The sequence below is a fragment of the Pezoporus wallicus genome, unplaced genomic scaffold (assembly GCF_028554395.1).
Source record: "Pezoporus wallicus isolate ANWC-B61680 ecotype Strahan unplaced genomic scaffold, APGP_CSIRO_Pwel_v1 contig_8673, whole genome shotgun sequence".
NCBI classification, from domain to species: domain Eukaryota; kingdom Metazoa; phylum Chordata; class Aves; order Psittaciformes; family Psittacidae; genus Pezoporus; species Pezoporus wallicus.
Window position 1 is genome coordinate 1,686,616 of NW_026637196.1, and position 14,530 is coordinate 1,701,145.

At 43.0% G+C, this 14,530-nt stretch overlaps 1 protein-coding gene across 2 annotated transcripts in view; it reads left to right on the forward strand.

Annotated features, from left to right (window-relative positions):
* The window catches only part of LTK (leukocyte receptor tyrosine kinase), a 95,690-nt gene extending 82,466 nt beyond the window's left edge, over positions 1-13,224 (forward strand). Inside the window, exons 22-29 of one of the 2 annotated variants that reach the window (XM_057403977.1) lie at positions 1,249-1,313; positions 3,806-3,935; positions 6,368-6,465; positions 9,082-9,174; positions 9,763-9,864; positions 11,284-11,418; positions 11,608-11,698; positions 12,417-13,224. In XM_057403977.1, the coding sequence (XP_057259960.1) occupies positions 1,249-1,313; positions 3,806-3,935; positions 6,368-6,465; positions 9,082-9,174; positions 9,763-9,864; positions 11,284-11,418; positions 11,608-11,698; positions 12,417-13,190 (1,488 nt within the window). In that variant the 3' untranslated portion in view covers positions 13,191-13,224. The remainder of the gene's footprint in view (positions 1-1,248; positions 1,314-3,805; positions 3,936-6,367; positions 6,466-9,081; positions 9,175-9,762; positions 9,865-11,283; positions 11,419-11,607; positions 11,699-12,416) is intronic. The other variant, XM_057403979.1, reaches the window with a different exon arrangement.
* The last annotated feature ends 1,306 nt before the right edge of the window (positions 13,225-14,530 follow it).

Here is a 14,530-nt window from a genome sequence, read left to right on the forward strand (position 1 = left end):
AAACAAGCAACAAACAAGGTGCATTATGACATTTCGTTATGAGCTTCCTGTGCCACTGAACAAATGTGAATGAAATCCCACAACAGAAACTGGCAAGCAGCTGTAACTGCCCAGCCCAGTTTCACTGTCCAGACTGGCAGAAGCACCACAGCACAGTGGGGAACAGAAGTGGATCAGCATGTTGTTCAGTTGTGATAATCCAGTGGGGCCGTTACCAGTTTTGAAGGTCTCAGCAATGATAGCTACTTGTTAGGGCCCTGTCTGCCCACTTGTTCACACAGTTCCCTGTAAAGTGGCACCCTGAACATCACCAAAAGGCAGCTCTTCTTGCTGGCTGGAAACTAGCAGAGTATCCATGGGGCCCAAGCTGTGACCATGCTTACATTGCTTGATGAGCTTGATGGAGCGTATCAGTCCTGATCTGACTGTGCAGAAGCAGCAGCTGTATGCAGGGAATAAATTAAAACATATATTTGCAGCATACTCCACATATTGTTTGTGGCTATTCCACCAATTTAATAGATCATCTGCACTGTCCTGTGTGAAGCAGTCACTTGTTTGAGAGAGAAATGTGTAACACTGTCTTCTGTAGCCCACACTGTTTCCATGCCAGCCTGGCCCCAGCGAGCAGTGAACGTCCCACCTCTCTGTGTGCAGTTTGGCAGGCAGGCACTGCACGCAGATGCGGCCAGACCATCCCGTGGTGTTAAACCAGTGGGCGCAGCAGTAGGCACTGCTTCTGCAGCTGCCTGTGCTCTCAGCTGATGTTTATCAGAGGCAGGTGCTGTGTCCAGATCTGCTGGCAGGAGAGGAAGCTGTAATGGCGTGTGACACGATTATTGAAATCATGTGGCTGTGTGAGTCAAATGACATGGAAGGATGCGCTGCAATGTGGACATATAGAAAAAGGAGAATAAATTAATGCCTGCCATTTTAAAGTGTATGTTAGAGCTCTGTTTCCTCACCTAATGCCTTTCTTGATGTATACCCGAAGCTCCAGAACGCTGCATACAGTTAAATGCACACAAAAAAATCTCCAAGTAGGTCACTAGTTTCCTGTTCCAACTACCAAATGGGTCACGTGCAGTTCAAAAACTGGCTGCTGAATAGATGAGCCCCTTCTGGTAGGGTCCCAATGTCATTCACATGTTACATGTTCACTTTTTTGTTTTCTGTTTCCTTTGGTGGTCACCTAAGTATTCTCAGTTCTTTGGTGGGATGGTCCTCACTGTCTTTACCTCTCAACAGACCCTGCCAGAAGTCTGCTCTGAGCAGGATGAGATGGATTTCCTAATGGAAGCATTGATTATCAGGTATAGTTTAAGGGTTTTATACTGATAGTGGGTGGGGGGAAAAAGAGTCATGCAGGTAATAAGGATAGTTTATCTTGCTCTGGTTCGGAAAAGAAATCCACCCATATTTTTCACCAGATGGTATTTTAGTAGCATATGAGCTACTAGTTTCAGCTACTTGTGAATCTCAAGCAAGGTAGCAGAGTTTCAGCCATTCCCAGGAAAGCAGGGCTTCATCATGCATAAATGCCAAATTCTGAATGACTCCCACTTCCTCATTCTTCCCCCAGCTTTTACTGGTGAGCATGAGGTATGGAATATCCTTGGGTCAGTCGGAGTGAGCTGTCCCAGCTGTGTCCACTCCCAGCTTCTTGTGCACCCGCAGCCCATTTGCTGGTGAGATGGTGTGAAAAGGCTTAATGCTGTGTAAGCACTGCTCAGCAGCAGAATCATGGAATGCTTTGGGTTGGAAGGGACCTGAAAGCTCATCCAGTTCCAACCCCTGCCATGGCCAGGGACACCTTCCACTAGACCAGGTTGCTCAAATCCCCATTCAACCTGGCCTTGAACACTGCCAGGTTGGGTCATCCACAACTAAATACATAGCCAAAATATCAATGTGTTGTCAACACTGTTTTGATGACAAATCCTAAGCATAGCACCATATGAGCTACTGTGAAGAGAATGAACTCTATCCCACCCAAACCCAGTACAACATCTCAACAAAAATTTCTCGCAGGGCTCTGCAGGTCATGTTCAGAGGAGTAAAAAGACACAACATTTTTGTATAAACATGTTCTGCATTTGAAATGTTTTCCTTTTCAAAGAAGCTCATTGCCCTTTTACTAACTATAAATCATGTCCTGAAGCTCTTGCTAAAACAAATTGTCAATGATGAAATGGAAAGCAGTAGGAAAGCTAAGGATAAGAGCCACCTGTGCAGTGACTCAGAAGTTCAGCCTCTGTAAGAGCAGCACCAAGGTGGTACAGCACAAGCTGTGTGCCAGGAAGGTATGTTTTTAGGCTTGGATGTGAGGGCATAAAGTATATTATCTCTCACAAATAAAAGTAGTTTTGTAAGAGAAGGTTTGACAGCTGAAGGAGAAAGTGTGAAAAGTTTTTCCCATTGTGGCTTTTAGTTATTAGCTAAGTTGTATGTGCAACCTTTTTGCCTTTCTCATCTGTAGAGCCATTTGCCATAAGTAAGTGCTTTTTGCTGTGAAAGTCCTGGGCTTTTACCCTTCCTTTGCACAAAGACAGCTGGGTGATACACTCTGAAACCTCTGTAGGCATAAGGTAGTGAATATGGCTCTCTGTGTATAGCTTGCACAGATGAAACACAGCCCTTTTCCCAGTGTGGGCACTTCTCTTAGATGTGTTCTGGCTTATAACAACTTTGTAAGCTTGACAGAACCTTTATAAGGGCTCATCTGCATGACCTTATAACAGTGGACTGAGATCTATAAAACCTCCCTGGAGAGAATAACAGCCAGCCATTCTTATTACCACCTGTACTTTAAGAATTACAGTCTTGGAACTGAATTCATTAACACAAATCCATAACCTTCAAACAATAGTATAGTCAAAGGTGACTTTAAAGTAGTAGTATAGTTGAGGTTGACTGTAAGTGGTCAGTGTTGATGCATTTTTAATTTGTGCAACAAAAAAAATCCTGTTCTCATTGGCCCAGCTCATACTAGGGGCTGGTTTTCTGCTATTAAAGCATGAATCTTGTGACATAGTGCCACTTCCTAAAATCTGCAAGAACTTTGGCAGCTGAACAGGAGGTAACACTGATGTATGGAGGCTTTTTTAAGAGCAATTTCAAACAATTACAGAGTGCTTTGATTTACTTAGTACCACATGACTCTTTCTCTTCCCCAGCATCCTTTCCATTTTTAGTTCCTATATTATCCAGGTAATCACCAAGGGAAGATGCTGCTTTCTAATGACTTGAGTCTTACTGAGCTTCTTGACAATCTCAGCTTTCTTTTGTAAGAGACAGAAAGCTGCTGCTGCAGTAGGTAGTAGCTGAGTCCCTCTTTGGTAGACTAGACACTGAACTGAGTCCACCAGACTATACAGCAGTATATTTAAAATAACCAATGCTCAAGTAAAATCCCCACCAGTCAGAGTTTGTTTCACAAAGGTCAATAATATTTGCATATTTGAAGTGCTTAGCTTTCTTTTTCCTCTCATGTAATCTCCATCTGTCAGTCAGTGTGTCCATTAGATTCCCTCTTTACAGACAGAAGGCTCTGCTTTACTTTCAGCTTTTCATACCTTCTGCTGAAAGCTTTCCATGGGCAAAGCCAGTCATAACCCTGAGCTTGGGGCTGTTGTAATCAGGGCAGCATTTTGATATGGCTGAAGCAGGAATTTGGTAACTCACACTGCATCAGGATTTACTTCAATCCAGCTCGTCAGAGCTCAAGGCACAGTGAGTGTGATGGACGTTGGCCTGGTGCTAATGCTGTCTTTCTCTTCCATGTTGCCGTGATCTTGGCTTTCAGTAAGTTCAATCACCAAAATATCGTGCAGTGCATCGGCGTTAGCCTGCAGACGCTGCCTCGCTTCATTCTGCTTGAGCTCATGGCTGGAGGAGATATGAAGAGCTTCCTTCGGCAGAATCGACCCAGAGCGGTGAGATAACTTCTCTGCTAAACTTGTGGTTCATTTTAGTATGGTTGTTTCTCTTATTTTTATGAATTGGACACTGAAGCCAAGCAGGGCTGTGCATGTGTCCCAGCTCTTACAAACTTCTGGATATGTATCTCTGATTACTTGATGTAAGCAGATGCCAATGAGAGAAAATGAAAGCAGTGCCAGAAATCCAGTCTGTTAGGGACTGAAAAGGAAAGACTAAAACCCTGTCCTGTCATTCCAGAGTTCTCTGTCGACTGGACTGCAAATTAAGGGGCTTGCTTTCTTCAATGTCCACCTTGTTTTCTGTGTACTCTGATGGTGTGTGAGGGGCTGAAGTTATAACACTGATATGCAGCAATGGGAATTTGAAGCACTAGGTCCTCAGCAGGTGTGCGTCAGTACCACATGGAGATGCTCAAATTTATACCAATTGAAGAGCTGAGCCTGCATCTAGCACTGTGACAGGGATCTAAATCAATGAAATGAAGTTATCAAGGCAAATATTTTTGTTTAAAAACTTCCAACCTTTATAAAAAGCTGTCATGAAGGGTTTTCCAAATGATCTCTGATTTCTAATGCTGTATTGATGCCAGCCAAGTACAGTGAATATTTGAAATTAATTAGTTTCAATGTTCTTCTAATGAACAGCTGATTCCAGATATTTGTTCTTGTTTAACAGTGGCATCTTGGGTGCCTCTGTTAAGTAAGTATGTTTCTGTTTGAGTGGAGCCTTCAAAAAACAGAAGAGTTAAGCCTGATTCTATGTTATTTCTTACTGTACTGAGGTGCCCATGCTGGCTGCCTACAGGGGCAGGCGGAGGCTGACTAGTGCCTCATGTACTCCTACACCACATGATGCAGTAGCACAGCTTCTCCTCCACATGCACCTCCACCCCAAATAGTTAAGAGGATTTAACTTCATGCGTGTACACTCCTGTGCTGGTATTAACATGTTGTTAAAACACTGAGCTTAGTTTCTTCCTCATAAAGGAGTAAATATACTAATTAAATATACTTACAGTGGTATAACAGCACCCAGATGGAGCAGTTTGTATATCTTTATTTTTGGCATTTATACTGAAAGTGGTACAATTTTTGTAAGTATATGAAGTCTGTGGGCAGCAGAGAATAATAAATGCTCTTATTTGAATATTACTCATAGTTGTAATATAAAGAACAGTTATTTTTTAAATATCATGAAAACAAACTGCTGCTATGTTAGCTGGTTTGGTAGCAGATGATAGCAAATACAACAGTTGAAGCCCTCTTAGTACTCAACAAACGTCCCTGTACACCTTTTCTGAAAGGAGAACTAACCCCATCACTAATGTATTTCACAACAAGTTTCCCTGGATGCAGAGAAAATGCATGTCCGTCACAGTCTTCTGACAGAGGGATCCCAGAACAGAGATAAGGTTCGGCTCTGTGGTTCTATTTCTCCTCCCTGCTCTTCATTTCCTCTCCAGAAATGCCTGCTTTATAGCTATAATAATTCTCCATGGCAGATATCCAAGATCTTTGTGCAATAACTTTCCTAGCCAGTAAAAACAGAGCTGTAGCGTATGTTATGTGTTTTGACCATGAGAAATTACAGCGATATCAGCATCCAGAAACAAAAGCAGCCTTAAAATGAGCAATTTATTTGCTATCTCTCAGGCTTATGATCAGCAGCGTAGTAATTTCTCCCCACCCTTCCTAAGAGCAATACCGAAGTTCCAGGAGAAACACCAAGGAAATTTCCCCATGGGGAAATAAATGACAGGATGAAAATAAGCAGGGCTCCTGCAGAGAAACTTCTTTATTGTTCTTAGGGAAGTGCAGATGGTGAAGGGCTAGTACCAGTCCCTGAGTCTGTGGTAAATCATCCCTTTTTCACATACTGCTCCTGAGGGTAATCTCCATCTTTCCACATGAACAGATAAGTTGATGAATGCTGACTGCAGGTGCAGAGATGTGCACTCGTGCATCTTTGTTCTCTCTCTGAGTTCATGTGCTACTTTCTCTTGATAATTTATTAATCCACTATTTAGAAGTGTGTGTGTGTGAAGTTTCTCTTCCATCTCACCTTTTAAACCTGCTTGTCTTTTGATTTCACAAAGTCCAGCACCAGCAGGGACTAGTCCTCTCACATCCCCTTTTCTAGGCTATTTAGGTCAGGCCATAAACCTCTCACCAGCTTGCACTCATGCATTGTGAGCAGGAGAAGTGAAATCTTCTGAAAGCATTTTGGCTTAAATACGAGTTTATTCATTTGCTAACCCTTTACTTTGGTCTGCTTTATTCTTCTTTACTCCTGACTAATTTAACACTTCCACCACCCTGTATGTATCTCTCCCTTTCCCTTCTTCTGCCCCTCTCTGATTATTCCCTGCCTGAACTATATCCTACTTCACTATTCCCTTTACCATTTTCTGTGGGTCCCTTTCCAGAATCAACCATCCACGCTGACAATGCAGGACCTGCTGAACATCGCTAGGGATATTGCCTGTGGCTGTAAATATCTGGAAGAGAATCATTTCATCCACAGGTGAGGAGAAACAGTCCCTTCTGATGCATCCCAGCGTGTACGAAGCTCACATAGTTTCCATCTGCAGTGGATTAGACAGAGCTAATCTCCAGGGGGAAGACAGAGATACCTCTACCAGTACAGGCTTGTGCTTAGATGTCTGGGCTGGTCTCAGTGGTTTTTGGTAGGAGTTAGGCTGTGCACAGCTCTTTGTGCTGCTAGGGAGAAAGGAATATTCTGTTTGCAGTTACTGTTTTCAAGCGTTTATTTTCAGGTGCCTACAGTAGCTACATTTGAGACTAGCCCTGTAGTCCACTAGATGGTAGTGTCAGCCTGTGTTAGCTTCTAAGATAATAAGGTACCATTTCTCTCTCTTCTATCTCCCTATCTTGACTTAATGTTCTCCCTATCCCCTCAGCGCAGGACATGTCATCATATTTGAGCCATTGACTCAGGAAGGGTAGAACAGGGATACTAGAACAGGGATAACAGGAGGTAAAAAACCAACTCTAAGGCTTCCTTCCCAGCTCAGCAGCCGACCTGCTAAGTGGTCTTTGGGAGCCTGTATTTGTTCACAACTGTTTTTCCTCTTTTGTAGGGAAAAAAAAATGTTGATATGGCAGGCTTTAATAAGAATAAACTATTATAAAAGAGGTAAAGTTTATTATAGGTAGCCTTTTAAAATTCCCAGTTGGATATCAGATTCCTTTGCTTCTGATTACGCGTTGTTTTAGCTCATAATGTTCCCAGGCATAGAGTGCAGCTGAATTCCTTCCTAAATGCCACGCTGAGATCAGCTCTTGTGTTAAAATGAAAGGAGAGACCTGCAGACAAGAGGGTCACAGGCTCTAACTAAAGCAACACACAGCCTGAACTTATGCAAGTAGACAACTGATTCACCCCACACGCACAAGCACGTGTACGTACACATGACATTGCACACAGCAAACAGGCAGAGCTGGGCAAGGGCAGGTAGAGACTGGAGAAGGTGAGGGAAACACGTGGTAATCAGCAGCTGGGGCAAAAAGCCATGAGGCTGAGATATGGGTTATGTTATGGCTTTATGATTACAGCATCTGAGACAGTTTTCAGCCTCCTTTATATTGGAACAATAATTAAGTTCCGTTGGAAAAAAGTACTAGAGTTTTCTGTCATTAAAAAAGAGCAGTAAGAGTGCAACAAGTTGTGGCTCTTGCATCTCTTAGTAAGTACATGAGAGGACCAGGATTCTAGTTGGAATCTTCAGAGTTAATTGCTATAGCGATTTAGAGAATCCTTACTGTAATAGTAATATACTTCATCAACCTCCACCCACCCTGATCTACTGAATTTATGGTAAGGGACAAGTTTTGCTTGTGCTGCAAGAAGTCCAACAGAAAGTCAACAGAAATTTTCTCTGCAAGTGTTTTATAAAATCAGTTTTCCTCTCTCCTGTCGGGTAGATGTTCCCTGCTGTTCGTATGTCACGGAGCACAGCAGTCATCACATAGAACTTCCAACATTTATGTCAACAAATGGACAGATAACCTGTTATTGCTCAAGACCAATCTCCATTTTTTGGAGAGAAGTGGAAGAAACTAGTGCTTGACTCTCTTAACAGCAGCATATGACTTTTAAAAAGCTCTCAGGGTCAGTTTTTGCACTGTTAGGTCTGTAATATAAGCAACCTGTGAAAGGACTTATTTTGTTTTAGCCAATAACTCAGGAAATCAATATAGAAGGAATTTCATTCAGGTTCTGTATTAGTATTTGTTAGTGATGTCAGTATTACTTAGAGTGGGTTTGGGAAGGGAAGAAGGGTATAATTACAGATAACAGGTATCCTGGGGTAAAAAGGTAGTGTAGTGGGTTGTGGCGATGTCACTAAGGGCAGGTCTTGTTATCTAGGAATCACAGCTGGTGGAAGAGAAAGCAGAGCTTGACTTCCAGATCTTGAGGGATTTTTCAAGGCTGGCAGTGGGAAGAAACATATGAGTTGCTCAAGAAGCTGATTTTTCTTGGCAGTCAGCAGGACCCCCACAATGCTATGATTTTTAATGAGTTTCTTTTAGGAATTAGTATTTAAAATGAACACAAATCCTGTAGTCTTGGCCATGGACTCATCACTGCCATGTGTTGCAAGCTAAACTTGCATTCAGCAAACTGCTGCTCCAATATGTAGCTTTACTTGGTTCCACAGGAGATATCCAGAAGCAACCATTTGCTGAATCTGGTTCTACATTGACTTTTCAAGCAGTTTACTAAGACTACCCAATAGCATCACATCTGTAACTGATGGAGACACTGCTGAGTTGCCACTCTAGATGGAACAGAAAAGACATCTGTCATAATGTGGTTGAAGCATAAGGGGTTGGATCTGTCTCTGGTCTGACACTGACCCTGCTTTCTGCCTTAGTGAAAAGAGATGGGAGTGGGAAATGCTTGGAAAACACTGGGTAGAAAATGTGATGTAAATGTGGTTTAAGAACTGTGGTTAATAAAAATTATAATGTAGCTGGCATTATTTCTTATTTTTAATAAGGCTCTTATCATTTGTGCAAAGGTGACTCAACTAAGACTTAAAGGACTGGGTCTAATATTCTTTCTTTATTCCTTTAGCTACTTTTAGAATTATAATTTATTTTATTTTGATAAAAGAGATATAGCTGCAAGGAATTGCCTTTTGACCTGCACTGGAGCAGGACGAATAGCCAAGATTGGTGACTTTGGGATGGCCAGAGATATTTACAGGTAGGTGAAAAGCCATTTCAGTCCTGTGAATAACTCTGTAACCTGTACAATCTTGACCAGTTTGAACTGTCTCATGATATCTGAAGCAGTGGAACCATCCATTGTATGCCTGAATTTGATTACCAGTTAACTAGCTAGAGGTTAAAAGACTGTAAATTAACACATCTGTGCCTGCTAGCCAATACACTTCAACTGTGTTTATTCCAGACTGGGCCCCAAGAAACACTGCAAACACATGTGGACACTAGGTCAAGCATAGGCACATTTATTAGCTGGTTGATCATATATCATCTTAAATAAATAATAACCCCCCAACCATAATTCTCAGTTTATGATGTCCAGAAGACTTGCTGCATCAGCACCCTGTGCAAAGCAGTATAACATTTGATGTCTTCATTTCCATCCCAGTTGCAAAGAGGTTATAAAATACTGCTTCAAGGCACCATTTGTGTTGATGGCTTTTCCTTTTCTCACTTGGCTCCCATTGCTGCATGCAATCCCCAGCTGCTGTTGCTGTGGAGATAAAATCTTTTCTGTATCTGAGCCCTTTCTGACTGTGACATTCTCCATGTGTTTTACCTTTCCCAGAGCAAGTTACTACCGTAAAGGAGGAAGAGCCATGCTTCCTGTCAAGTGGATGCCACCAGAAGCTTTCCTAGAGGGCATTTTCACCTCCAAGACTGACACCTGGTAGCAAATGTCTTTTAATCACTTCTGCTACTCAGTGTTAAGGGTCAAGAAATTGCTCAAGAAAAAGAAATCTGCTTAGCAGAAACCTTAAAAAGTGTCAGAAATTCCCTGAAAATTATTGCAGGGCTTCCCTCTACATTCACTAGAAGCACGGCTAAAGAATTCTGAATGAGAATTAAAAGATCTAATGTAATAAAATGTAATAAAAATTCCCTATACATAAATGCAGAGTATCACATAAAGGTAGTCAAGAAGTGAAAAGAGAAAGCAGTTTAGATCCCCAAGAAGTCTCAGTTAAAAATCCAGACAAATACCATCAGATACTTCCCTCAGCCCGCAGTATCTGTTCCTCGGTTCCTCTTGGTGACAAGGCCTGCTTATGTCTTGTAAATGACTCTGTCAGTTGCAGATTAAGGATTACTTTTGTATAATTTCTTTCTGTTGCATAGAAAATGAGAGCAGATTTAACCAGAAGTCCTTGCTGGTTGCTGAGGAAACAATATTTATATATTGATTCCTCATGTAACTTCATCTTCTTTAAGATAAGCACCCCCTCAACACTAGCACATTCATGCACAGGTGCTGGGGAATGGAAGCCTTCCAATTGCTTAAGAACGCCTCTCTCCCTGTACAGTAGTACAGTAGATTCCTCAATGTACTCTACTGAGCCATTCCCTTAAATGCCACACTGACCCAGTTTCCTGGAGTCGTTAGTGATGCCGGAAGGGATTGCTTATCAGCCCCTAACTGTGAGCAGCCAGTGCTAAATATTTTGGAGGAAAGTGCTACTGTTCCTGTAAAAGACTATTCTAAGTAACACACATGTACTGGAAATTTCTTCCACCTTTGCAACAAACAGTGACTCTTACAACCCTCTTGACTCCCTTGGCTCTAAGAACTCATATGGTATTTTCAGCGGCACTGCTAAGTGACCCCTGAATGTAAAACAGAGCATCCACATCATGACAAAATAAATGCTGCTGCCTTTCAGTTTCACTGGATGCCTCTTACTCTATTTTACTCTTGAGCACCCTGTTCCCAAACATGATCCAAATATCTCGAGTCTTCCCAAGTAAGGTAGGAATCTCCATGCCAGAGCTAACAGTTATTTTCAGTTAGACCATACGTAGCAAAGGGTTCTCTGGCATTTCCTGGTCTAGAAATAAGGAATGCAGCAGAAAGAACAAGTTCAGAGATATTTAAGTATTTTGAAGCCTCTGCAAAACTGGTTTTGGAGCTTGAGCAAAAGTTTTGTTTGGTTTTCATATTAAAGTTGACTCATAATCATGCTAATTGCACATTACTGTGGTTGGCCTTCAGCTTCTAAAGGTTGTTGCTGTGGTGTTACTTACACTTTGTGCCAGGTTTATGGAGTACAAATGACACCTAATTGGTATTGCTGGCTGGTTTCTGACACAGGTCCTTTGGTGTGCTGCTTTGGGAGATTTTCTCTCTAGGCTACATGCCCTACCCTTGCAAAACCAACCAGGAAGTGCTGGAATTTGTCACCAGTGGAGGAAGAATGGATCCACCAAAAAACTGTCCAGGACCAGTGTAAGTATTTCCTTACTTCCAGAAGACAAGGGATAGTGGGTATCAAACAGGGTCGACAAAGGCAACCAGACACCTTTAGTCAGGGAACTGCAGTTCCTGTGGACCCATGATCACTTCATTCAGAAACACCTTTTATGTGATTATCTTTCTTGATCAACGGATGTATTTCCTTTTTAAACTTACTTCAAGGTACCGGATCATGACCCAGTGCTGGCAGCACAGCCCAGAGTATCGGCCAAACTTCTCCACCATCCTGGAAAGAATCAAGTATTGCACACAGGTACTGGTCTTTGGTATCCAGATGGATGATAATTCATGGAATGCCACTATCCAAAGGCACTAGCTTTAGTGCCCCAAACAAGTGAAGAGTCCTGGCAGACTGATTTAGTTACTTTCCCAATTGGTGCTGTTGGCTCCACTGCTCTTTTGGGTTTCCTGGTACCCATCTTCACTCTTCAGCCCAACCAAAATGAGATTATGCTGTTCCTGTGGAATTGGGTGCTTTCAGCTCTCAGCTTCTTCAGTAGCAAAATGTCCTTCATTTTGTGATAGAAATGTATTATTTAGAATCACTTTCAAGGTCCATATTCTGACCTTCCTTACCTAATGTTGCTCTAAAGCCACAGCAGAATTGGTTTGGAGTCGGCAGGGTAACGAGATGACACAGTGAGTTCACCATCTGGTAGCATTTTACAGCTACAAGTCTGGATCTAACCTCCCAAGGGAGAAATGATATGCTAGTGACCCCCAGCTTAGCTGCTGATTTCAATAAAGCACAGCTGAAAGGAAGCACATATATGACAGAGCAAGTCCTAGCAGAGTGTGATATCCAGGATGGCAGATAGCACCTTGCATGATGTGCACAAACATTGCCCAAACCAGATGTCAGCCTCTGCCAAAAGCTTTTTCACTGTCATAGCTGTATCCCTCCAAGTGCATATGTGTCCATCACCCTGGAGGTGCTCAGGGTGTAACAGATTCTTGCCTCTCTTTTTCAGGACCCTGATGTGATCAACACTGAGCTGCCCATGGAGTGTGGTCCCGCACCAGAGGATGAAGGGAGTACGGTCATGCGCCCAAACCTTTCCAGTGGGATGGTGCCCCTCTTGGTAAGCCCTTCTCTCACACCACAGACAACACCTAAAGCACTGGACTCCCACCAAGCTGGGCACAAACTTGTACAATGCCCACAAGAGCTGCTGGTGGAGAACCTGAGCAACCGGACTGCTCGAGGGCCCAGCCTGCCGTGCCTCGCTGATTTCAACAGTGGGCCCTGGTTCCAGCAGACCTCAAGCCAGAAGCTGGAGCTCAGCAATCCACCAAGCCACAGACTTAAAAACAAAACAAAAAACCTTTGGAACCCAACCTATGGATCGTGGGTGCTAGAGAACATCTGCCACTTCAGCCCCAGCTCCAAGCCCAAAGCAAATCCAGAGCGGGAAGATTCAGGCTTTGATGGGAATTGCAGTTCTCCTGGCTCCCGGGCATCTCCAGCATCTCCGAGTAGAAACAACTGCCCTCAGCTGGATGTCAGTGGGATAGAACTGGTGAAACTCCAGACTTTCCCCTGTGGCAATGTGAATTATGCTTATGATGACCTGTGCTGTGGCACTGAGCACCAACCATCGGGTTTGGCAGGGGTCAGAGGAACTGTGCTAAGGAGCTCCAGCCTGCACAGAGATGAAAAGCCTTTTTATAAGACAGAGAAAACATCGAGGGAGAGGGACTCTGGTCTGTCTTTGTCAGATGACCTGAGTGTTACTCCAGTATAACAGAAACAGTTCTTCCAAAGATCAGGGAATGTGTGTGTCTCACTCACTTCCTCCATTTAAGTTCCTTTGGATGGGTGATGTTTCAACATCAGCAGTGTTCTGAATTCAGCAATTCTCCTTCAACCTGCCAGATCCCCAGGTCGTTAAAGAGCTGCATTCCTGTCTCTGTCCATCAAATATGTTCCGTGAACCAGCTTAGAGGTGGAGATCAATGGCATTGCTGCTCTCATTCAGAAGACAATAGTGAAAGGACTCTTTCTCAATTTGCTCAGGTGAAAAGAACTGGACCTACCATCCAACTGCAGCATTTGGATGGAAATAAATAGTGACTGACACAGGCTGTGCTGCTTTCTGACTGAAGAAACCAAAAACACATGCTGTGCAACTTGCGAAGGCTGCTGTATTCCCACGAGCTTCTTACAGTCCCTGTGACTTACTAATGATGCTCATGCACTGTAAGGGGAGTAAATAAATAGCAGCCACATTTGCATCTGTGTTATTAGCAGACCCTGTGGAAAAACATGAAAATGAAGCTACTGCTCAAATTGGAAGTAGCAGGAAGGATGAAACAAAACCTCCAGGCTCCTCTGAGCATGTGCTTTGAGAACAAGCAATGAAGAGGAAGGCAAATTTACTATTCACAAAGAAAATAATTGGTGGAGCTCCTGGTATCCCTTTGGATAGTGAAGGAAATGCGCTGCTTGTCCCACGGCGTGACTTTCCTCACAGCTCCTGGCGTGGAAGGGGCAGGTGGTTTTTCAAGAACGGCTTTGCTGTGTGGCATAAGGAGAAATGGACTGTCTTGATCTTGTAATGGACTTCATTTGGGTTGAACTTCATTTGTGTATGTACATTGCTAGTCAGCAGTAGTTTCCTGTGCTGTGTTGCAAGCATCAAGCTGAGGTTCTTGAGTAATTGCACTGGAGTTGTTCTTGGTTTTAATGCCTACTCCTCTGAGGGTAGAAACAGTAATGCAAAAGAAGGGCAGAGTGAGGGGGAACCTAACAAACACAGGCACAACCTTACAATGCTCTTTACACAGGAAGGTAACGTAGCTCCACCATTCAAGAAAGCTGAAATCCTGACTTGGCTTCACACACCTGAGCAGGTTGCCATTTCTTCTCACATTGCAAGCATAAGACTTGCTGGTAAAGGCAGTTGCTTTGAGGACAGTTCATTTCTAACACTTTCTTCTGTAGCTTAGGGCCTAAACTGATGTGTACTGGTCAAAGCCTGCAAAATAAGGAGACTGAAAAAGTAAATGATCTGGATTGAGCCTGAACAGTCTCAGAAGGGTTTTGTTCTTGCCCCACTCCTGACTGTTACACTGCCAACCTACA